This window comes from Physella acuta, unplaced genomic scaffold (assembly GCF_028476545.2).
Source record: "Physella acuta isolate Inbredline_101_S28 unplaced genomic scaffold, ASM2847654v3 ptg000935l, whole genome shotgun sequence".
Taxonomy (NCBI): Eukaryota; Metazoa; Mollusca; class Gastropoda; family Physidae; genus Physella; species Physella acuta.
This window is the reverse complement of record NW_026732452.1, coordinates 139,541-164,187: the sequence shown is the minus strand read 5'-3', so window position 1 is coordinate 164,187 and position 24,647 is coordinate 139,541. Positions and strand designations below refer to the sequence as shown.

At 35.7% G+C, this 24,647-nt stretch overlaps 1 protein-coding gene across 1 annotated transcript; it reads right to left on the bottom strand.

Moving 5' to 3' along the window:
• Positions 1–217: 217 nt before the first annotated feature.
• On the bottom strand, positions 218–9,013 carry LOC131953640 (uncharacterized). The gene is made up of 8 exons (XM_059316924.1): positions 8,916–9,013; positions 5,727–5,805; positions 4,704–4,808; positions 3,892–4,061; positions 3,407–3,506; positions 1,815–1,920; positions 1,064–1,208; positions 218–267 (listed from the first exon to the last, which is right to left on the bottom strand). The coding sequence occupies exons 1-8, from the start codon at positions 9,011–9,013 to the stop codon at positions 264–266; spliced, it is 807 nt and encodes a 268-aa protein (XP_059172907.1). The 3' UTR covers positions 218–263.
• Between the last annotated feature and the right edge of the window lie 15,634 nt (positions 9,014–24,647).

Here is a 24,647-nt window from a genome sequence, read left to right as displayed (position 1 = left end):
TTTCATTTCGTTCGGGGGGGGGGGGCGGTAAAAAAATTTCGGGGGGGGGGGCAAAGCCCCCCCGAAGAGATGCCTGGAAGAAACTCTGAATGTTAGCACCTAAGTCCTCTAAGTTGGGAATTGAACTTAAGGCCAGCAACCTTATTTCGTTAAAAAACGTACTGAAACTAACACAGAAACACAACATTGCTGCTTACATCAGAAAGTCGCCTAAAAATTCTGTATGATGATAGCTGGTCTAAGGCTGACACTCGCTGTTTCTCTCACCTTAAGATAAAAAAATTTTATTGGGTTAATATCACTGTAATGTTACTTCCGTTTTTATATTTAAGTAAGGTCAATATTTTTTTTTCTATTTGCAGTGATTGCCGGCATATTTGTTTGTCATAATTTAGTCTGGTGTTTTCAAAATATGTGCTTTTAAAAAAATATTTTGTACTTATATTGGGCCTTTTTTTAACGATGTTGGTCTCTAAAAACAAATAAAAGAATATTCTTAAACATTAACAGTTTTGAGCACACAAACAATCTTTGGAATTTAAAAAAAATCTGAGCTTTAGAAAATTTACAACCTTTTGAGTTTGAAAAATGTCATATCCAGAACACTAATGCCTCACAAAGTTGAACATTAGAACAACTATTAGGCCAACCCCCAAATACTATTAGACCCACCCCCAACAACTATTAGGCCCACCCCCAAAAAACTATTAGGCCCACCCCCAACAACTATTAGGCCCACCCCCAAACAACTATTAGGCCCACCCCCAAACAACTATTAGGCCCACCCCCAAACAACTATTAGGTTTCTCCTCCAACTTTGAGCTTCCTCCCCGTTGCAACTTTTTGGCAACTTTAGGAAACTATTAGCCCACTCACTAATTGTAGGCCATGATCCGCATAACGTTTAGGCCCTTACATATTTTAGATCTAAATAAACTCAGAAATTTCTTAAAGATCTGACATTTCGTCAAAAAAATATCAGTCAATAAGAGCATAACTAATTAACATACCATGATGGATAATTCATTTTTCAAGAAAAGAAAGAACTACTTATCCAGTTTACCTTTCGTCAAGCAAGTGAAACTTGCCAGATTTTTCTACAGCCTGAACAACACGTTGTCCCAAAATGGCCGCAATATTTCGGTTGTTTTTGATTGCTGCAAATGAGGTGTATATTGGGCCGGAGTTGAGGTGAATAAAATGGAATGCTGAAATTAAATTATGGAATTAATTTATATACAGTGAAAATATATTTTTTTACATAATTTTCTAAGGAGAGTCGTATTGTGATTTATGTAGAACAGATAAGTTACCGAGAGCACTAAGGACAAACCAAACAGACAACTGTATAAATAATTCAATTAATTATTGACATTGATAAATAAAATTATATACAAGATCAGACGATGACAAATTGTGAATACAAAGTTGTTTTTCCTAAAAAAATAAGGTTTTAGTTTTTAAAAAAAAACTGCTATATAGATCGTTACTGAAATGTGATATAAAAAATCAAATATGCCTAACCAATATTTTACTTTCCATGGTACTTTCAATCTCTCAATCTAATCTATTTTTTTTCAAATATAAATTCTATTCTTTTATAAAAAAACAATTTTAGTATTTTAAAAACATAAAATTCTGTAATATATAAATACAATGTATCTGATTTTATGAATATAAATTTCCGGAAAAATTCATGAAAGCTAAAACTGAACTCGATAATTGTAACGATACTTATTATAAAGTCTATTTTTTAATAATTATACTTAGTATAAATATATCAAAGTTAGTAACACTCAAGGTCAGGTACCAACCGTTAGCTTCCAATAGATCGAAGTCTTTGGTCTTATTTGTGTCTCTATAGTCCCTTAGATAGTCGTCTTGCCAGATAGGATGGCAGATCTCTTGAAAACAAACCACCTGGGAATAGGGATTAAAGCGTAGATGGCGCATCCTTTATATAATTGATGTTTTAAGATATAAATATATTTATTATTATAGACTGTTATGGTCTGATTAATAAAATATGTTTTAATGTACACAAGGAACTTCTTAAAAAGAAGAAAAAAATTGTATGGGTTTGCTTCAGCTCTCATCTTTTTTAATTAGATAGTTTCAATAACTAAAACTCCAACTTGTTTGTTCTTAATTCTAGTCTTTGAAGAGATTCCCTCCAACACGATTAAGTATAACGTGTCAACTTGTTATGCGCCATATAGTCCGTTGCAGGGGCGGAACTACAGTGCCGCCAGACCCCGCATTGCGGGGGGGGCCCGGGACGTTTATGGGCCCGCAGCTGACCATAATCAATTTTTTTACAGTTAAAAAAAAATATTTTCTTTCATTTTTGACTTCATGGTTGTTTTGTAAAAAGAATATTGCAGCTGCTGTTGGATTATCATTATTCTATAGACACCATCTCAAGTCCTCTTTCTCCTACAATCAAACACACGCTGTTGTCGGCAAAAAAAATTTGAAAATAAACCCATCGCGTGAAAGATACGCAATTGTTCAAACCACTTCCATGACTTATTTCCCTTTTTTAAATAGTCAAATATGTGTGCTCTCAAGCACCTTTTAATAAATTTACACTAAACAAATTAAAAAGCAATTACTTCTCTTAATTATTATTTTTTTTAAAATACATAATAAAGAATAACAAAGCACAAAAAGGAAATGCATTTAAACTAATAATATAATAAGAAAAAAAAAACATAAAAATAAACATAAGGCGAGAAACCATTACACATACACAGCTTTCATGCTTTATATTATTTCGACCGACTTTATCATGGAGGTATCATAGCAAACATGATAAATTAAAACAGAGATTTTCAAAACAGACTAATAGCAGTCACACAAATGACCTGTTGCAACTTGTTTTTACTTTTTTAATAAAAACTAAGGATTTTTAGTTGTTTTTTTTTTTAAATTTCGAACATGCCCGAAATGAGTATTCTGTGTTGGTATATCTATCTATCTATCTATATATATATATATATATATATATATATATATATATATATATATATATATATATATATATATATATATATATATATATATATATATATATATTATATGAGGCCCAAAAAATTTCTTTGCGGGGTGGCCCTTTTTTTCTAGTTCCGCCACTGGTCCGTTGACTTAGATTTCATTATTCTTTCTTATTTAAATTTGTCCATAGCCTTGGTCCAACCAAGAACAAACTACAAGGCAGCATTTGTTTGATTTCGGGGTTGTCTCTCCTAGATGGCTCTCTCCCCAGCTGTCGAGCCTCATCTGCCTGGGGATTCGAACTCGGAACTTTTCGGTTCAAGAAATCATGAGCTTAACCGACCCGACGGCGCTGAGTTCAAAAATAAAACAAAATAAAATCCATCAATAGATTAAAAACAAAACCGACCTGCAGTTTTTTATCTATATGAACAGTTTCAGGATTTCTCTCGTAGATTTTATAAGGCACGGCCACTCCATTGAACTCCCAGATTTTGTCTCTGTATAACCTAAAGTAGGACAATGATAACAACCTAACTCTCAGGAAACAAAGTCAACTTTACTGTATAATAATAGGATCAGTTCTATGTCCAGTCAGTTGTCGCCTTTTCTCTAAGGTAGCCAGGATTACATCTGAGCTAGGTGGACTCAGAGACGTCATGAGCTCTTGTGTCTAGTATCCGAACTCGAGACTTTCAGGTTAGCAGTCGTGTGCTCTACAGTCACACCATACTGTCCTATTGTTAGTAGACTTAATTAAGTAAAACGTTTTAGCCAAAAAAAAATAGTCATCAAAAGGAGAAACAATGGAAAAAACAACAAGCAGATACGCAAAATGATAGATGATGTGACGAAATTGGAAGGTAGGTTTTAGTACTGAAATGTACGCTTTACCAGAACGAGTCCAAAATTTTGCTTAAGAATGGGACTTTAGGTTTGGCCACCAACATGCCGATGCTGCCAGTTCGGGGCCACTCTTCCAGTTTTGGCCAATCTAGGCACATGGTGGCAGGGTATCGTCTGAGTTCTTCAGAGATGGGCTTGACCCAAATGACGTCATGATCCTGGTAGGACATTTCAAAGAAGCTTCAAATTAAACATACCTATGGCTAGTAACTTAAATTCTAAAAATCCATTTGTTCTTAATTGATTTATAATATTTAGTAATTTTTTTTATCAAATTCTACTCCAGCGAATAAAATACTGGACGTTTAACGTATTCGTATGCTATTAAATATCTTTGTTAGTTGTTTTAAAAAAAAAGCATGAAATTATAATTAAATCAAATTTTCTATAAAAAAAAAAGAATCTCAATAAACTTCGACGACTTAAAAAATAATAATTAAATAGACAAATTCTTTCAATGTTCAAATATACCAATTCTTATTAGCATAAGCAAAATACACATTTATATCTATCTATACCACAACGATAACATTGGAAACTGTTTACTTAAAACAGGGGTCTCCAAACTTTTCAGTCCGAGGGCCGGATTAACTATCAAATTTCAGTTCGGGGGCCAGTTTCTTCCAGGCATGTCTTTGATTTTTCTGGGCAAAGTCCCTCAGCCATCACCAACAAACGATTTTTCCTTGGACAAAAAGATCTCCGCGGGCCGGATGAGAGGACTTCGCGGGCCGCATCCGGCCCGCGGGCCGTAGTTTGGAGACCCCTGACTTAAAATAACAAAGAGGTATATCACTAACGTTGTAGACACCCCCGTATTTATGAAGGATCAGTATACGAAGGACATCCGCTTTGTGAGCGAGGACATTGACGGCTTGTTGGTAGACTGTCTCAGTGGTTTCTACCTGAGTTACAATTAGAAGTTTCGTCAAAATTTGGATTTAATACACTTTAACGAACTAAATGAAAAACGTGAAGATGGGATGGGTTTTGTTGCTTGTTGATGGAATATTTTCAACCTCTATTCCCGTTTTTGCCCAAGGCACATGGGGCAGATGTAGCAAAATTTATGTTTAGGTGACCTAGGCATACACTGGTATAGTGTGGTCAGCACTATGTCCAGCCGCCATTACTTTTCCTTACATGAGTTAGGTACCCGTCAGAGCTGGGTTGACTCAGGGAGGTCCTACAGACTCGAACCCAGGATCCGAACTCGAGGCTTTCGGGTTAGCAGTCGTAAACGCTAACATTAATCCACACCGTTCCTGATAAAATATTCTAAAGCCCATTTATTATAGTAAACTACTTATATTTATAAACAAATATGTCTGTGTTTAAGCAATAGAATATAAGCAGACATATCAAATAAAATCGCTAAAATACGATAGGCTCAGAAAATTACAAATACATCACCAAGACAATAATACCAAATTTTTGTTTCATTATTTAATGAGGGAAAGTAATTAAGTTTAATTAATCTGAGCAATACGTATTATCCCGTTGCTGGGTCTATATGCTAGAGCTGTGATTCTTAACGTGGGTTTCAATCAAAACCTAGAATTTCGGCAAGTAAGTCACATGGGTTTAGCGGTGGTGAAGATACACACCCGACTCATATGATTCATGATCAGATTTTGTCAGTTCGGACGATAGAATTATTAAGAAGGGTTCGGTTAATACGCATATGAAACTGGTGGGGTTTGGTATGAAAAAAAGGTTCTGAACAACTGTACAAGAGACAAACAATATTTTCAATAGAAAACCAAATAATCTTTTGTTTTTTGAGATTATAAACCACGAGTAAAAAGTAAGATAAAACTCACGTGTACAAAAGTCAGATTTTCTCCTTGCAGCCTGTCCCACCAATGTCCCGAGGGTCGGGTGTCACCATGGACGAACACCCTGGGGAAATCAATTCATGTTAAATCTACTATTGTATATACGTTTTCATGTTGGCCAATGCTAGGGTTGGTGTTTCCTTCAAAAAAGTGAGGTGGGGGTGACTGGAAACTTACGGGGGTTGGGGAGGAGACGAGATGTTTGGGGGAGGGGAAGACAGGTTAATTTATATATTTATATATACAATTTATTAAGAGGCATACAAGAGCCATTCGGTGTGGGATGGGAAGGGGAGGGGGTGGAAGGGAGAACGTCCGATACTGGTTAAATAGTATATTTCCTATATACATTTTTTTTTTTTATTAAGAGATGCCTTAAAGAAGCAATGTTAGGGTTCGTTCTATATGTGGACTTCGGCTTTTTGAATGGACGCAGGCCTACACCCTGGATACATAGGGCTACAAATAAGAATATAGTGACCTACACCCTGGATACATAGGCCTACAATGTGGATACATAGACCTACACCCTGGATACATAGGCCTACAATGTGGATACATAGACCTACACCCTGGATACATAGACCTACACCCTGGATACATACTTACACCCTAAATACATAGACCTACACCCTGGATACATAGACCTACACACTGGATACATAGGCCTACATCATGGATACATAGACCTACACCCTGAATACATAGACCTACACCCTGAATACATAGACCTACACCCTGAATACATAGACCTACACCCTGAATACATAGACCTAGACCCTGGATACATAGACTTACACCCTAAATACATAGACCTACACCTTGGATACATAGACCTACACCCTGGATACATAGACCTACACACTGGATACAGAGGCCTACATCATGGATACATAGACCTACACCCTGGATACATAGACCTACACCCTGGATAGAAGTACACCCTGGATACATAGACCTACACCCTGGATACATATGCCTTTTCAAGTTAAATTTTATGCAATTAACTGCCAGTAACCTAGCACCCCTTTCAAAAGAAGATTCCATTATTTTGGCCTCTTATGACCCTATTGTACTACTTATTCCCAATTTTGAGTACAGGGAGAGAAGATTGTGGTATCGTGAAACGAGACGTAGGACATCTATTGATAGTTTGTGTACATCAACCTCATACATTGCGCACTGAAAAGGGGGCTCTGTTAGCACCGGCCACAAGGCATACTCTAACAAAGCCATTCAAGAAAAGCTTGGATAGCTGTCAAACTAGGGTGTGGGGAATGTAGTAACAGACGACTGAATAGAACTGAATTGTGTACATTCAGTCGTACGAATTTCACGCGGGGGGGGGGGGGGGGAATACGAAAATCAAATTTTTAACTAGTTGGTACTTTTAGATAAGTCACCGTGTCCTTTATATATATATATACATATATATATATATATATATATATATATATATATATATATATATATATATATATATATATATATATATATATATATACATATATATATATATATATATATATATATATATATATATATATATATATATATAATTTTCATTAAGTTGGGCTGGGTGTTTAACGTTGAGTTTTTGAATACAGTGTTTCTTCCAGACTTTCTCTTTTTTTTTGGGGGGGGGGGGAGACTAATATTTTCGAGTAGGGGTACTGTTAAAAGTATATACTTTCTATATAAATTACATTTCGTTCGGTGAAGGGTGGCGGGGGGAGCGGAACACCACCGAAGAGATGCCTGGGTGAAACTCTGGTTGAATACCTATTCAAAGCCAAATCATTTCTGGTGTCATTTTATACCCGGGTTCGTCTATTTTTATTGTCATTGAAAGGTGTCTAGTGGTTCTGGTATCCACTTCAGTGACAACAAGTCACCCTATTAATGCAAGTCTATAGAAACCAACTTAATTAAACGCTCGACTTAACTTTAATTCACTTTTTATCACCCGGAGAGTGGGGCTATCAAATTCTCGACTGATATGAAATTTGATGTTGTTAGCAGTATAAAAAAAAAGAATTTTATTTGGGAAATTGGCTTGTATATTTGTCTCTGTAAACTGCAGCTAGGGATTGTTCATATCGGGATCGTTAACGTGGGGATTGTGTTAAAAAGGATTGTGAACATAGGGATAACTACACCAAGAGATACTTTAATAGACAGACCAGGAATGTGTTTGACAAGCTTCAGATACGTGCTTGGAAGTCCAGGATACAGGATTTGTACTAGCCCTCTATTTGTCCCCCGCCCCCTTCAGTAAATAAAACAGAACTATGTATGCGACTTGTAACATTTTCTGTGGCTGAAGTAGACTTTTGAAAAGGGCTCACTACCCTTTTCATACATTACAATCCATAAAATCTGTTTTCTATGTTAACCTAAATTTAAGATTCTATAGAGGTGAATTCTTTTTTATCCCATTCTTTTTTAACTCACACAATTGAATTGAATTTTATTCATAGTAAAAATACGAATAGTAATTTTATTTTAAAGCAAGTTTATTCGGGTACTACTTTTGATTGAAGGTATAATGTTTCGTTTTTTTTTTACTTGACATTTTTTACCACACAAGTTGGAGTTTTCAGATACCAGGCCCAAATTTATGTCGTGTCAGAAGGGGCTATAGAAGTTTGTTCGTTAGCCATTGCACGTTATTCATTATTTTTCCTGTTCTTGTCCAAGAGACATGGGACAGAGACCTCGGCAAATGAAGGGATAGTGTGGACAGCCGCATTTGTTTTCTCTAACGTGAGTAAGGTACCCATCAGAGTCGGTATCTCAGTGACATTCTATTGACTTCAACTCGGCTTCGAACTCGAGACTTTCAGGTTAGCAGTCTAACTCTCTACCGCTAGGCCAGGCTGTCCCGTGCACCTTATTCACATAACTTTAATCAACACGGTAGTACATTCGGCTATAACAAAACGTAGTCGTTATATAGACAAATGTCGTGCATTGCTCGCAATGTTCCCCAACCTGCGCTGGGTACGAAAAAAACTGATGGGGCTCATTTAAAGTTGCAAACACAACGACGCGGATTTACTGTAACCGCCCCCCTCCAATACACACACACACACACACACACACACACTGTATTCATTCATTTGTTAGTCTTACAACTATCTTAAATTAAAATTTAAAAAAAAATGTACTTACCTCTGAAATCCTCCAACATACAAGGCCGACAGCACACTCAGGTAGCTCTGGAAATCCCAAATGACGGGCCGGCCCGGGTTAGGATTAAGTGTGATCATGTGACAGACCAATGGTACCAGTGGTGAGTTCTGGCAGGGGGTAGAGATTTTATGGGGGACCAGGTCAGGTTAGGGTGAAATTAAAAAAAAACAATGTTACAATATTGAAAGCGTTGGAATACGAACAACTAACCACACACACATAAACACACATATAGGCTATATTTTGTCTACTTGCCTGTGGGTCAATTATATCTAGTCACTTTTTGCCTCACTTAATTTTTCCATTTTTACTTGACGTACTAAAATATGGGCCACTTGCAGGAGGGGAGTGGTTCTTTCATCTTAGCCATTATTATTTGGGTCACTTAAATTGGTGCAATTTTTAATCATTTTTATTTGGGTCAGTTTTAATAGGATTATTTTCTTCTTCTTCTTCTTCTTCTTCGTTCTTAATTTTTAGTGTTGGGAGGGATCGAGCCTTATCTGCCAGAGGGTTTGAACTCGAGAATTTGAACTTTTCGAATTTATCAACCATGAGTTTTGCCGACTCGACCATGCTTCCATCACAATTAAGGATTACGTGTCAACTGGTTTTTCGCCATTGAGGCCATTGACTCCGATTTCAGCCTGCTTTTCTTTTTGGATTTGCTTCCATAGCCTTTGTCCAACCAAGAACAAACTACAACGCAGCAGTTGTTTGATTTTGGAGTTGTCTCTGCCAGAAGAGTGGCTGTCCCCAGCTAACGAGCCTCATCTGCCCGAGGGTTCGAACTCGATTCTTTTTGGTTTAGCAACCATGAGCTTTACCGACTCGACCACGCCGATTATTTTGATTTGGGACAAATTCCCTTCTGCCATAGTGAGACAGTGACACGGTGTGGGTCAGAAGTAAAACCTCCCCATCCAATTTTAGTAACTTGAATCACAACAGCTGTCTTGTAGTCTGCTGGGAGAGGAGAAGGAGGTGGGGGGGGGGGGGCAGGTAAACCAGGTTTGAGCTCTACAGACGATGAACTTGAGCAAACACACGTCGTTTGTACTCGCAACAAAGTAAATAAGACATTGTAGGGGGGGGGGCAATTATTAGGCTCGGGTTGTGTAGGTGTTAGATAGACCGGAGTGAACTAAATCTTTTTTTTTAATTGGCTGTCATGAAGAGACGAAGTGCATTTTAATAGCTGGGTTGTTTTCAATGTGGGTATGGAACAGAGGTAGTAGAAGGATCTTTACAAAGGCCAGTACAATTATGCAGACTGAGGTTAAGACAGTAACGAATGAAAAGGTGCACAGTAGTTTAGTTAGTCTCTTCTAGCGGTCTACGCTTTAATACAAATCCACATCGCCAACAGCATCATATAGGGAGGTACCTTCTCAAACATTAGGGTCCATGGGATAGGTGTGGACTCGAGACTTAAGGATTAGAAGTCCAACACACTATCATTCGACCACGGAGCCACAACAGTATCTTTTTTTTTTCTGTTCGTGCCCAAGATGCACGAAGCAGATGAAGTAGAGTTCATCTGTTTCAGTTACCTCAGCATGTAAAGCGATAGTGTGGTTACCAACAGCTTGGTCAGTTTATAATTTTTTATAGAAATGTTTTTTAAAATAATTTTCCATCGCCGTGTTAATTACAACACAGTACAAACCATACACAAACTAAGTGGAGTGACATTTAATTACGTAATTAAGGATGTCACCCCCCCCCCCCCTCCCTCACCCCTTTAACTGGAGTATAAACGAGCAAAAACTGCGTTATTCCCAAATTTTCAATGGTTATTTTTCAATATAGGCCTACATGACAAAACTGCACCATTGTGTCACTTATTTCATGGTGGCATGCTTAAATTCATATATTCATATACACAGAGGCGTAGCGAGAAGGGGCGGGGGGTGCGGACCGCACCGGGTGACACCATTTAGGGGGATGACACCAAGGCAAAAAATAGCAAAATAAATAGAGAAAAACTTAAATGGGGGGTGCAAATCGAAAGTTTGAGGGGGAGGATGTGCAAATTGAAAATTTGAAAGTTTGTCCCCGGGAAGGGTCGCTATTTCTCTGGGGGATGACACCATTAAGTGCCGCACCGGGTGACACCCGACCTCGCTACGCCACTGCATATACATATTCACAGTTTATGTTAACTTGAATAAAAATAACTAATTGGATAACACAAATCCAAGACTAACCTGACTCTGTTTAGCGACATAGTTGTCCGTGCGACCATAGTAAAGCCAGCGTAACAGTTCATTGAATGGTGAACTATTTGAGAGTATGTGTTCAGGGTAGATGTTGGTGGGTAGGGCCACACAGGGGGAGGGTAAAAACTGGCTTTTATTTAACAATACAAACTCTTCGTAACGATAAGGCGAAAGGCAATCAAGGTGGGTATTTAATACTTTTGATTTAAACGCGTCTAGGTTTGACATTTGGTTGAGTCCACGTTTGATACATATGATTGTTTGTTCGCTGGAGTTGAAGCCGGGTTTAGCGTAGGTGAAGTAGTTTCCATGTTTCCATTGTAGTGGAATATGAGTCAACACAGCCCTCTCGCCGAAATACAACCCACCGTCTGGATTTGAAGCTATTTGTTCTATCGCGAAGTTCACAGCGTCCATTGTGTTACATCTCACCTGTTTCTCCGTTCGCCTTAAGACTAAATTAGGCAAGGACTGCCGTAGCTCGTGAAACCAGGTGTGGTACATCAGCCGATCCACCACAGGTAACTCATTGTAATGGAACACAATTTTCAGCGGCCTCACCACACGTACTATACTCAAAATCCCGAGGTACTCCTCGAATTTAAAATACTTCCTACCACACCAAACATAATGAGCTGTTGTAGGCGTTTCGCCTGGGATTTGATCCCCTACTCTAACCCCTTTTGGTAAACTTTGTAAACCACTATCCCCTTGGCCAAGTATATCCCTGTATAATCTCTGTTCATCGAATGCCTGGTACCTTGCATTTTCACTCTCTGATGATATCAACAAATCGATAGCTGACACATAGAACGAGAATCTGTTCGCCGTTTTAAATAATCGATAAAATGCCATCCACAAAAGAATACCAATCACAGTAATTATTACCACAGTAATATAACGCTTGATTAATGTTTTGTTACGAAAAGCGCTACACAGAACCATTTTGTAAAACAAACGATAGTGAAATCACAACCTCGTTTACTACAGCAATGGAGACTCAACCTGTCACACCTTCAAATGGACTCGTCCAATGTTTAACACGCAGCGAATGAAAAAAAAAACGCACTGCGCATGGGCAGACCTGTATTGATGTCGCTAGGGTTGAGTGATCTAACGTTATGAATCGATCGTATGGTTTTCGCTCTCTTTTCATTAATGAACGTTGAGTTGTGCGCGATCTTGAATGTAAGAGTGTTCTCCATACTGTAACATAAATGCTATTCAAAAGAGGCGTAGCTAGGGGAGGGCTGGTGGGGCGGCCCCCCTCTGGCGCCGACCTAAAGGGGGCGCCGAAAGGGGTAGAAAAATAAATCAAAAAGCTTATTTTGAGCTGCATTACTAAATTATATAACAGTCGAAGCTATGGAAAATAGACCATTACTCGGTTTTACGGGCCTATTTAACTGTTTTCTACATCAAATATCTGACAACATAAAAACCATTATGGGACAATGACTGGTAAAATAGGCCCCGACTTTCCTACCTGGGGGGGGGGGGGGGTGGCGTTTTTTTTCTCAAACCAATGTGAATAGCTATACACATTTAGAGGGAGGGTGCGCAAATTTGATAGTTCGGGTCGCTACGCCTCTGATTCTAAAAACAGATGTGTTGGGTTGTAATATTGTAGTATCATATTGTTTAGAGATAACATTGGTCTATTGTAGGAATGGAGCTAGAGACTGGGTTAGGTAAAGTAAGTAAAGTTCCCTGACGGTCTATGGGGCAAGTGAAGTAGAGTTCACTTGTTTCAGTGACCTCAGCATATGAAGAGATAGTGTGGTCAGCACTATGCCCAGCCGCCTTTGCTTACCCTAACGTGGGTTAGGTACTATCAGAGTTGGGTCGACTCAGGGACGGCCTACTAACTCGATTCGACCTCGAGACTTTGGGTTACATTATTTTATTTAACACAAAATAAAGTCTTAGAATAGGTTGTTTTTTTTTAAAGTTGGACCGAGCTCCAATGTTTAAGGAAGATAAAAACAAGATTTTATCATTTACTGCTTCATTTAATCCGTTACTAAACGTCATCTAAAAGCAGATAGGCGAAAGCAGCGATCCTAATCAATGGGAGAGAACTAGCTATCCACAACATAACTGAGTTCCTCCGTGGTGGTTTCTCCTTGTAAATATGCTAGTAATGCTTAATGTAGTAGGTCTAGATTTGACAGAGATAAAAAAATAGAATTGTGATGTTAGGTATACTATCAAATACACGAAACAAATAATATATGTTAGGAGTATGACATGAAAAAAACTCGTTTATTGTCTGATCGAAACTGCACGATGCTGGTAAATGATACATTTTGTTCAGTTCACTACTTTTATCTATGCTATTATCTATACTATTATCTATACTATTATCTATACTATTCTCTATTCTATTATCTATACTATTACCTATACTGTTATTTACACTGTTATCTATACTATTTTCTATACTGTTATTTATACTGTTATCTATACTGTTATCTATTCTGTTATCTATACTGTTATCTATACTATTATCTATACTATTATCTATATTATTATCTATACTGTTATTTATACTATTATCTATATTATTATCTATACTATTATCTATACTATTATTTATACTATTATCTATACTGTTATCTATACTATTATCTATACTGTTATCTATACTATTATCTATATTATTATCTACACTATTATCTATACTATTATTTATACTGTTATCTATACTATTATTTATACTGTTATCTATGCTATTATTTATACTTATATCTATACTATTATTTATACTGTTATCTATACTATTATTTATACTGTTATCTATACAATTATCTATTCTTATATCTATACTATTATTTATACTATTATCTATACCTATATCGATACTATTATTTATACTGCTATCTATACTGTTATCTATACTATTATCTATACTATTATCTATACTATTATCTATACTTATATCTATACTATTATTTATACAATTATCTATTCTTATATCTAATCTATTATTTATACTATTATCTATACCTATATCGATACTATTATTTATACGGCTATCTATATTATTATCTATACTATTATCTATACTATTATCTATATTATTGTCTATATTATTACCTATACTGTTATCTACACTATTATCTATACTTATATCTATACTATTATATATGCTATTATCCACCTAGAGGAGAGTAGAAGAAATGGCAACGGCGCAAAGAGAGTCAGGTAGAAAGGTGTTGCACAGGCCTCAGGGGCCACAAAAGAATAAGTCAAAGTAAAGTCATACTAGTATCAATACTACCATCACACTGCTTGAGCTGGATCAGTGGTTCTTTGTGAAGGTACCAAACTACACGAATTTCATACGCCCATTAAAAAAAACTCTTCTTAATAGTTCTTAAGTCCACAATGACAAAATCCGACCGTGAATCATTGGAGTCGTGTGTGTGTCTTGAACTCCGCCTAACCACTAAGACTAACTCACCGAACCAATGGGGTTCAATCGAATTCGGGTTAAGAACCACTGTGCTAGAACAACATTTCAAAATAAAATATGTTGACAAAGTAGAAAACACAGTAGAACAAAAACGTACAAACTCCAAATTTCCTTGATGACAATGGTTTTTTTAACCCCTGGTGTAAATTGAGAGAAGGGGTTTGATTATCTTCTTAACATCGTTCTCTATGTAGATTTTTTCTGTCTTTGCTCATGCAACGGAAAAACGTTTTTGTTAAAGTAAGACCACCTCTTGTACAACAACAAAGAAGTGATGTTTTGAGTTAATATTGCACTTACATCAATATCAAACAAATTAGAGATTTTCTCCCTTGTAAATCTAAAAGTTCGAGTTCGTAAGGCCGGCAGGACTCAGCACTTATGGGTACCTGACAATGGGTCCACAGACGAGAGGCGTGTATGTTTCATGGTGGAGCACTAAGCCCGGTCGTGTTGTGCTCACGATTGATCACTGGGCCAAGATTAGTATGACATTTACATTTCAGAAAAGAATTTATATGTAATTGTTAACAGCGCCATTTTCAAAAGTGACGTTATATGTTATCCTTTTTAATAACGAGCTGACCCGCGGCGTAGCATACGCCGCAATTTAGTTATTTTATTTTCTACTTTTCAGTAATTCGTAATTTGTGAATTCGACACTACCAATGCTGCGACTGAAAATATTTTACTTTTAAACACTATCAGTAGCTCGGGGAGGACGATTATCCTCATCCTCCCTATATATATAAATTATTGAAGTATCATTTAAGAAAAATGTATTCACGCCCTCGTTTGGTCACTATTCCTTTTTTAAATGATTAAGTTTTTATTGAATAAATATATGTATACCCGTTCTGACGTGGTCGTCTGACTTAATTATTATTATCAATCATTTCTACTTTCTCGTATATACGTATAGAGAAAGTATTGTAATCGTGCAAAAAAATATCGAGATTTTTACAAATCTCGACGTTTTAAATCTCACTGATACGGAAAAACATAATTTTGCAATCTTGTCCGTATGTCTGTGTGTGTGTGTGTGTGTGTGTGTGTGTGTAAACACGATAACTTGAGTACCGTTACAGCTAGGTTGATGAAATTTCACATATAAGTATTTTATCAAAATCGTAGATCCTGATCAACTTTTGAGCGATTTCCGATAACCGGAAGTGGTACTTTTTCTACTTTGAATTTTTCAAAAGTCTATAACTTGAGTACTATTTCAGATAAATAAATGAAATTTAACATGTAAGTGAAAGATCTAATTCTCTACCTCCTGTCAAATTTTGAGTAATTTCCGTTCATCAGAAGTACTAATTTACGCTATTTCCGATTCCTCAAAAAACGCATGTAAATTTATAAAGAAGTAATAATATTGCGCAATATTATGCACATTTTATTTTGGTGTTCGCTTGGTGCGCAATTCTTTTTTCTATGAGATTCTATTCTATTTTTAAAAGTTTAAGTAATTAAAAATCATGTCTCTATTCCAAGTTATATAAGAATATTCGAGAAAGTTTTGTGGCGATCACTCCCGGTTTATTTAAATTGCGCTTCGCTTTGATTTTATTGAGTGTTGGCGGAATAAATCTTTATTTATCCGTCGTATTACCTTCACACTTATTTTAAAATTATCCAGTATTTACTTTTAGCGAGATTTTAGTCATACCTGTCTTGAATTAATCCATTAAAGAATTTTGGGTAATAAACCAGGAAACAGAATATTATTAATTCAAATTCTGTAATTTTTATTCACATATATAGAACACATCAGCGTCCACGAGGAATCAGAGGAATGCCTGAGATAACTTGAGGTACCTTACAGTTTGGTAGGTCGTTGCACAAAGATGTTCCTCTTGAAGTACAGAAACAATGTTTGCACGGTGGTGATGGAACATCCTCTCCTACGTTATACTCCTGAGGAGAAATTTAAAACAAAAATGTTATGCTTCGACAGCACGAAACCAAATCAGTGAATAAAATAAATGTCTTTTTGGATAAATTGGCCTATCGGCCATAACTTTATTGATTTTTCTAAAAGTGTCATCGGTCCTTACTGGGTTGGATTTACCATTGTATTATATGGCTACAATGAGGCATATGACCAGATCGGTTACATCAGTAAGTATTATGGCCATATGGGTTATTTCAGTATGCTATATGGCCAGATAGGCTATACCGGTGAGTTATATAGCCACATTGGCTATACCATTGAGGTATATGGCCGATGTTTATATGGCCATGTTAATGTAATGTTTCGACAGCAAGGTTTTTTATTGGATCTAGTGCGCTAAAATCGATAAATTAAGAAAATGTTTATTTAAAGATGGATGTTTATAACTAGTTAGGTTATGCCAGTGAGTTATATTGCCGTATGGGTTATGCTAATGACTTATATGACCAGATAGATTAAACCAGTGAGTTATATAGCTAGATAAGCTATTCTAGTCAGTTATATGGCCAGATTTTTAAAAATTTTCTTTCTTTTTAAATCATGGGTGTTTGCATTGTTTACACATTTTTTATATTATGAATTATATTCAAGGCTAGGATTCGAAACACACCGCATACAAACATACTTGGAAGTGCCTTCAATCCTTCAATACAAAACCTTACAGTGTAACAGATTTAAATTAAGCTTGTGTTGGTAATACTTAAATACAAATTTGTATTCGTATTGAAACAAAACACACTCTCTAGTTGTAATAACAATTATAATACAAAATCTAAATTTCCGTTGTAAAAACATTTATAATACAAAACATACACTTGGGTTTAAAGAACGGTACTGAAACAAAACCCACCTTTCCGTCGATGCTACACTTGACGACAGCAGCCTTGGTCGGGGTCAAGCAGCAAATGGTGAGTAACATAAGGATGAGTACAACTTTCATTTTGATATCTAGTGAAATTTAAGAAATATTAAACATTCTAACTTTCATTTGGCAGCTTTTAATATAAATCGCAACAAATCAAATCAAGTTCTATAATGCAGCATCTATTTAAATCTTTTTTAAATTAAATTTAAAAATTAAATTTTGTCATAGATTATTATCCTCAAGTTCAACAATTCTTTAACATATTTGTTGTACTATACTCTCAAGATAGACTAAGCATAGCTAATAAAGTTTTGTTTAAACTATCAGAAGAAAAATTCATTGTTCCATAAACAAATATATAATAAAAAGTTTACATACAATTGGTTCAGAGAGAATCTAAGTGGATATTATTAACAAATTGAAAAATAAAATGTTGGATAAAACACCTTAAAAATGTAACACACTTTACTAGATAAGTGGAGTCCACAAAAATATTTTAAACATTTGATAAACAAGCATTGTTGGACGGGACATTCTTTGAGAAGGATATAAAGAAATGCTGTCATGTTTTCCGACTCTATTCAGGTACCCATTAAAGTAGAAAATTGTTCTTTTGAAAAAAAAATAAACCGGGAGTGATCTCCCCTATACTTTCTCGGATATTCTAATATAAAACTACGAGGGATGGCAACTCAGGACATAGACAATATTTGCTATCCATTTTTAATTACTTTAACTTTTTATAATAGAATGGAATCTCGTATCAAAAAAGAATCGCCCACCAAGTGAACCCCTAATAAAATGTGCATATAATTGCGGGATATTATTAGTACTTTATAAATTTACGTGCGTTTTTTGAGAAATCGGAAATAGCTTAAATTAGTACTTTCAGTCAACGGAAATTACTCAAAATTTGACAGACGGTAGAGAATGAGATATTTTACTTACATTTGAAATTTCATTTATCTATCGGAAATAGTACTCAAGTTATAGGCTTTTGAAAAATTCAAAGTAGAAAAAGTACCACTTCCGGTTATCGGAAATCGCTCAAAAGTTGAAACGGATCTACGATTTTGATAAAATACTTATATATGAAATTTCATCAACCTAGCTGTAACGGTACTCAAGTAATCGTGTTTACACACAGACACACACACAGACACACACACACAGACACACAGACATACGGACAAGATTGCAAAATTATGTTTTTCCGTATCAGTGAGGTGTAAAACGTCAAGATTTGTAAAAATCTCGATTCTTTTTTTGCACGATTACAATACTTTCTCTATACTTCGTATATACGAGAAAGTAAAAAACGAATATAAAAACAAACGGGTTGGCTCTACTGCCCGATCAGACACAGGTAGAATGTATCAAATCTTACCTGGATGTGCAAGCTCGTTTACGTCTTCAACAAAAGGTGTAGATGGTGTATTGAGCTCCTGGATTTCCCACCGTATTTATATCCAAAGTCTGATCGTTTATGTAAATTAAAGTAACGATGAAAAGAGAAATACATCTTGTCAAGTGCCATGTTAATTTTTTCTTGTTTTTGAAGTTTCGTCAAGAGCCGAATTTAGAAACAGATGTTGGTATAGTTTTTCTGTATATGTGGTGTTTGATAATAGAACGAAAAGATCGTTAATGTAATATGGGGCAGCTAAAGGACGACCCCCCCCCCCCCACCCCCCATTCACCATCGCTCTACAATCGACTTATCGGAAACAGATGCGGCTGCTTCAGTAATTCTGAATATATTTAATTTGGTAGTACAAATGAACGTTCGTAATAATTTATACACGAACTGCAACATTGAAAGTTTAGAACGATTACCCCAGTAACCCCTACCTACCCCACATTCTCTCGATCTAGTTTCAATACAGCTCCACGTTTAAGTAATTTCGCAAGCGAAATTTTAAACACTCACGCGAATAGTAAATCTATATCTATATATATACAGATCCTAATCATAGACGTAGTTTATGTTCTTACTTATAAAACAAGAAAGAATACAAAACGAGTAAGGGCTTATCTTAACACAAAAACCTTGCGCTCCCAAAAGTGATGCTAAGACACTGCACTTAATCCGCTGAGTTACTTAATTTAAACAATGTAAATTGAATTTACTTGAACTGGGTGCTATACTGTGTTCACAAAATGGAGATGGTTTATATATTATGATTACATAGTGGGTCGTGGTTTGCATATAGTAATACAGAAGAAGGCGGTGATTTTTATATTATCATAACCAAGTTTTGTTTGATATTATGTGTAAAAAGATGATTGATGTTATATTTTGATAAAGTTTTGGCCCTGGTTCAAAACGTCTGTTATCTCTGAACTTTAAATGTGTCCAAAAAAATACAAACAGCCAGGTACCAGTATATTGTCTATGTTAATTTATTGTTTGAATTTTCAGCGCGTTAGATGAAGAGCCGTAATTAAAACCAGATGCAGCTTAAAGCCACTGGGTCGTTCTGGATGTAGCCTATTTAGTTGATAATACAGATACAACTTTGAAAAGGCATTAACAGTGTCTATTCTAACACGCCCTCCCCTCCCCTGCTCTAAGGATTAAGGAGAGATAATATATTGAGATTGAGATCCACTCCAGTTCTTATCTTCAACATGAAAAAAAAAATGTCCGACAGTCTGTATTGTCCGGAAAAAAAATTACGGTTAGTAACAATGAATTAGGTTGTAAAAAGTAATTTTTGAACTCTGTTTTCATGGTTTTTAAAAGCTGAATTAATATAAATTTAAAACGAACTTAGAAACTTTATAGAAGCGATAAAATCTTTAGTTTCTGTCAACACGCTATGATCTGTAAGATCTTTCAAATTAGGCAAAAAGTTAATGTTCATTTTTAGAAATTATAAAACATTATTTTTATCAACTGATAAAAATAGCCGGTAAAGGGGTGGGTGCATCATATCCAGTGCAGTGCGATCGGGTACTAGAATTAGCAAGAGCTATTTATTTTTGTACTTTTAAGAAAAATTCAATTTGTTCATTTGTTTCATCTTTCTTGGAACTACGCCAGAGACCATCAACATTTCCCTGATAAAAAGTGCCTGTACACGCCGAGCCAAAGACAACAAAGAAAAAAAAAAGAAATTAGACTGAAAATTAAAAAGAACCACAAAAATAAAATAGAAAATGCACCTAAAATAAAAACTGCTGAAACATGAAAAAAGAAACACGAAAGCGATAGAACTAAAAAAAAAAGGCAGAGATAAAAATAATGATGAAACTTAACAAACTCTGATGTAATGTTCTTTCTGATGAGTGTCTTCTTGCTACAACGATAACTAGAACAGGTTTTACCTCTCTCATCAAACACTATGACGTAGATTGTATCTGCATGGCCCTGATCAAACTTACAAAATACAAAACTACATAAATTAGTTTACAAAGTATCACTTAGCATTATGTCTTGATGAATTTAAATACCTAACTTCAATTGTTAACAGAACTGAATTTTTTTTAGACAGGTGTTACACAAACTCATCCGCTAATTGGTCATGTATGGCTTAACTCACACAATCTATATATTTTGGCTATACACACACATACGCACACACAAACACACCATCTATGTAACATGCCCATGCACACACACACACACCATTAATGTATCATGCCCCCACACATACACCATCAATGTGTCATGCACCTACACATTCTTTGTATCATGCCCACACACACACACCATCGATGTATTATGCCCACACCCACACCATCTAATTATGATGCCAAAATAACAGATATTTATCATGCTCAAACACCGCTTATGCATAATGCTCACGCACACACATCTTTCATCATGCCAAACCAACAGATATGTGTCACCACCACTCACATGCTTTGTCAAATATCCTGAACTCCATCTTTGAGCAATCCCAAATAAACCACCTTTCTTTATTGACCCAAACCTAATCTTTACGCAAAGGCCCGCACATTCTTTACCCAATGGCCCACACACCACCTTTCTTTAATGGCCCACACAATCTTTACCCAATGGCCCACACACCACCTCTCTTCAATGGCCCACACAATCTTTACGCAAAGGCCCACACACCACCTCTCTTCAATGGCCCACACAATCTTTACGCAAAGGCCCACACATTCTTTATGCAATGGCCCACACACCACCTCTCTTCAATGGCCCACACAATCTTTACGCAAATGCCCACACATTCTTTATGCAAAGGCCCACACACCACCTTTCTTTAATGGCTCACACACCACATTTCTTCAATGGCCCACACACAAATTTTCTTCAATGCTCTACACATTATCTTTCTGAACAAGAAATGTATACACCATCTATGTATCTTGCTCACACGCACACCATCTATGAATCATACGCATACATCATTTATGTATCATACCCACACAACGTCTATGTATAATGCCCAAAAACTTCTTTATGTAATGGCCCAGACTTCGTCTCAACAAAATGGCCCGCACCATCTTTAAACAATGATCCACACATTAGATTCTCTTTGCGCATATATCTGTGTGCGTTTTTTTTCTCTTTGCGCTTTTTTACTGTTTGCGCTTTTTTCCGTAGCGCATTTTTTTATGCGTCGTTTTTCCGTTGCGCTTTTTCTCCGTTGCGCTTCTTTCTGGTCACCGTTTTCAATTATAGGAACACTTTTTAAAATATTTGTCGTTGTGCTGACCTTTACTCTTGATTGATACATTGTTCTCTAATTTAGTAAATTTGACCAAGGGCCATTATTGGACATAGATTATTTTTCTGTCATTCTTGATACATTTTAAATAAAAAAGTTTAAAGTATGACGTAATTGACTCGTAGAACAACTTCTAACCCATAAGTCTCGAGTTCGGATCTACGTCTGTAGGTTGTTCCTAAGTCCACCCACCTCTGACTCCGTTAATTAAGGAAACAAAGGTGACTGGACATAATCCATATATATATATATATATATATATATATATATATATATATATATATATATATATATAGATATACTAGCCGTCCCGGCCAGGCCCTGCTCTGGCTTCTGTGAAAAACCTTTCTGTTAACGACCATTACATGTGTGTTTAGTAATCATCATAAACCCGGCATTGCCCACCCAAACCACAACCAACCAAAACAACAAAACGCAAACATAACGCTAACACAATTACAAATACAAACGAAAACAAAAACCTAACAACAAACCCAACCACAACCACAAACACCAATACAAACACAAAGAAAAAACAAACAAAAAAGCAAACGAAAACAAAAACCTAACAACAAACCCAACCACAAACACCAATACCAACAAAAAAAAAAAAAAAAAAAAAAACGAAAAAGCAAACGAAAACAAACCAAATCCAAACGCAAAACCAACCAAAAACACAAATACAAACCCAAACAAAAAAACACAAACAAAAACGAAAAAAGAAAGAACGAAAACAAACCAAATCCAAACGCAAAACCAACCAAAAACACAAATACAAACCCAAACAAAAAAAAACACAAACAAAAACGAAAAAAGAAAGAACAAAAACGAACCAAATCAAAACGCAACCACTAACGCAAACCCACCTAAACACAAAGAAAACACTAACGCGAACATAAACGCCCGGGGCAGAATCGCCTGTTTTAGCTTAATAAACGACGATAGTACCCCAACTTATTCATAGTTTTTGCACTCACTTAAACGAACGCGCCTGTTTCAATTTAATGAACAATTATAATACCCCAAGCTTATCCGTAAAATACCTACAACATTTGCACTTGATCAATCCCCGCTAATTATGTAATTATTTTTTTTCCCAACACCAAAACAAAGTAATTAAAAAGTAAATGCTTTTCAACTAATGCAATGGTTTCGTAAAGGGAAGTAATTGTGTTTTGCCTAATTTATCAAAGGGAAGTAAGCGCTATAGGACTAAATAAAAACATAATTAGAATTTTTGTAAAAGATGATATTTTTTTAAAACTTGTGTTTAATGAACATGCCGACAATTATTACTATAATTTGAAAAATGAAAATGATTTCCCAACACTTTTAAAAGTAATTTTTTAACTCATAAATTTAGACAAACGCGCACGATAATTGATCTAACACTTAAATCCGTAAAAATGCCAACGACAAACATATGCGTTACAGAATTGAGCTTTATATATTAGATACTAGCCGTCCCGGCCAGGCCCTGCTCTGGCTTCTGTGAAAAACCTTTCTGTTAACGACCATTACATGTGTGTTTAGTAATCATCATAAACCCGGCATTGCCCACCCAAACCACAACCAACCAAAACAACAAAACGCAAACATAACGCTAACACAATTACAAATACAAACGAAAACAAAAACCTAACAACAAACCCAACCACAACCACAAACACCAATACAAACACAAAGAAAAAACAAACAAAAAAGCAAACGAAAACAAAAACCTAACAACAAACCCAACCACAAACACCAATACCAACAAAAAAAAAAAAAAAAAAAAAAACGAAAAAGCAAACGAAAACAAACCAAATCCAAACGCAAAACCAACCAAAAACACAAATACAAACCCAAACAAAAAAACACAAACAAAAACGAAAAAAGAAAGAACGAAAACAAACCAAATCCAAACGCAAAACCAACCAAAAACACAAATACAAACCCAAACAAAAAAAACACAAACAAAAACGAAAAAAGAAAGAACAAAAACGAACCAAATCAAAACGCAACCACTAACGCAAACCCACCTAAACACAAAGAAAACACTAACGCGAACATAAACGCCCGGGGCAGAATCGCCTGTTTTAGCTTAATAAACGACTATAGTACCCCAACTTATTCATAGTTTTTGCACTCACTTAAACGAACGCGCCTGTTTCAATTTAATGAACAATTATAATACTCCAAGCTTATCCGTAAAATACCTAAAACATTTGCACTTGATCAATCCCCGCTAATTATGTAATTATTTTTTTCCCAACACCAAAACAAAGTAATTAAAAAGTAAATGCTTTTCAACTAATGCAATGGGTTTCATAAAGGGAAGTAATTGTGTTTTGCCTAATTTATCAAAGGGAAGTAAGCGCTATAGGACTAAATAAAAACATAATTAGAATTTTTGTAAAAGATGATATTTTTTTTAAAACTTGTGTTTAATGAACATGCCGGCAATTATTACTATAATTTGAAAAATGAAAATGATTTCCCAACAC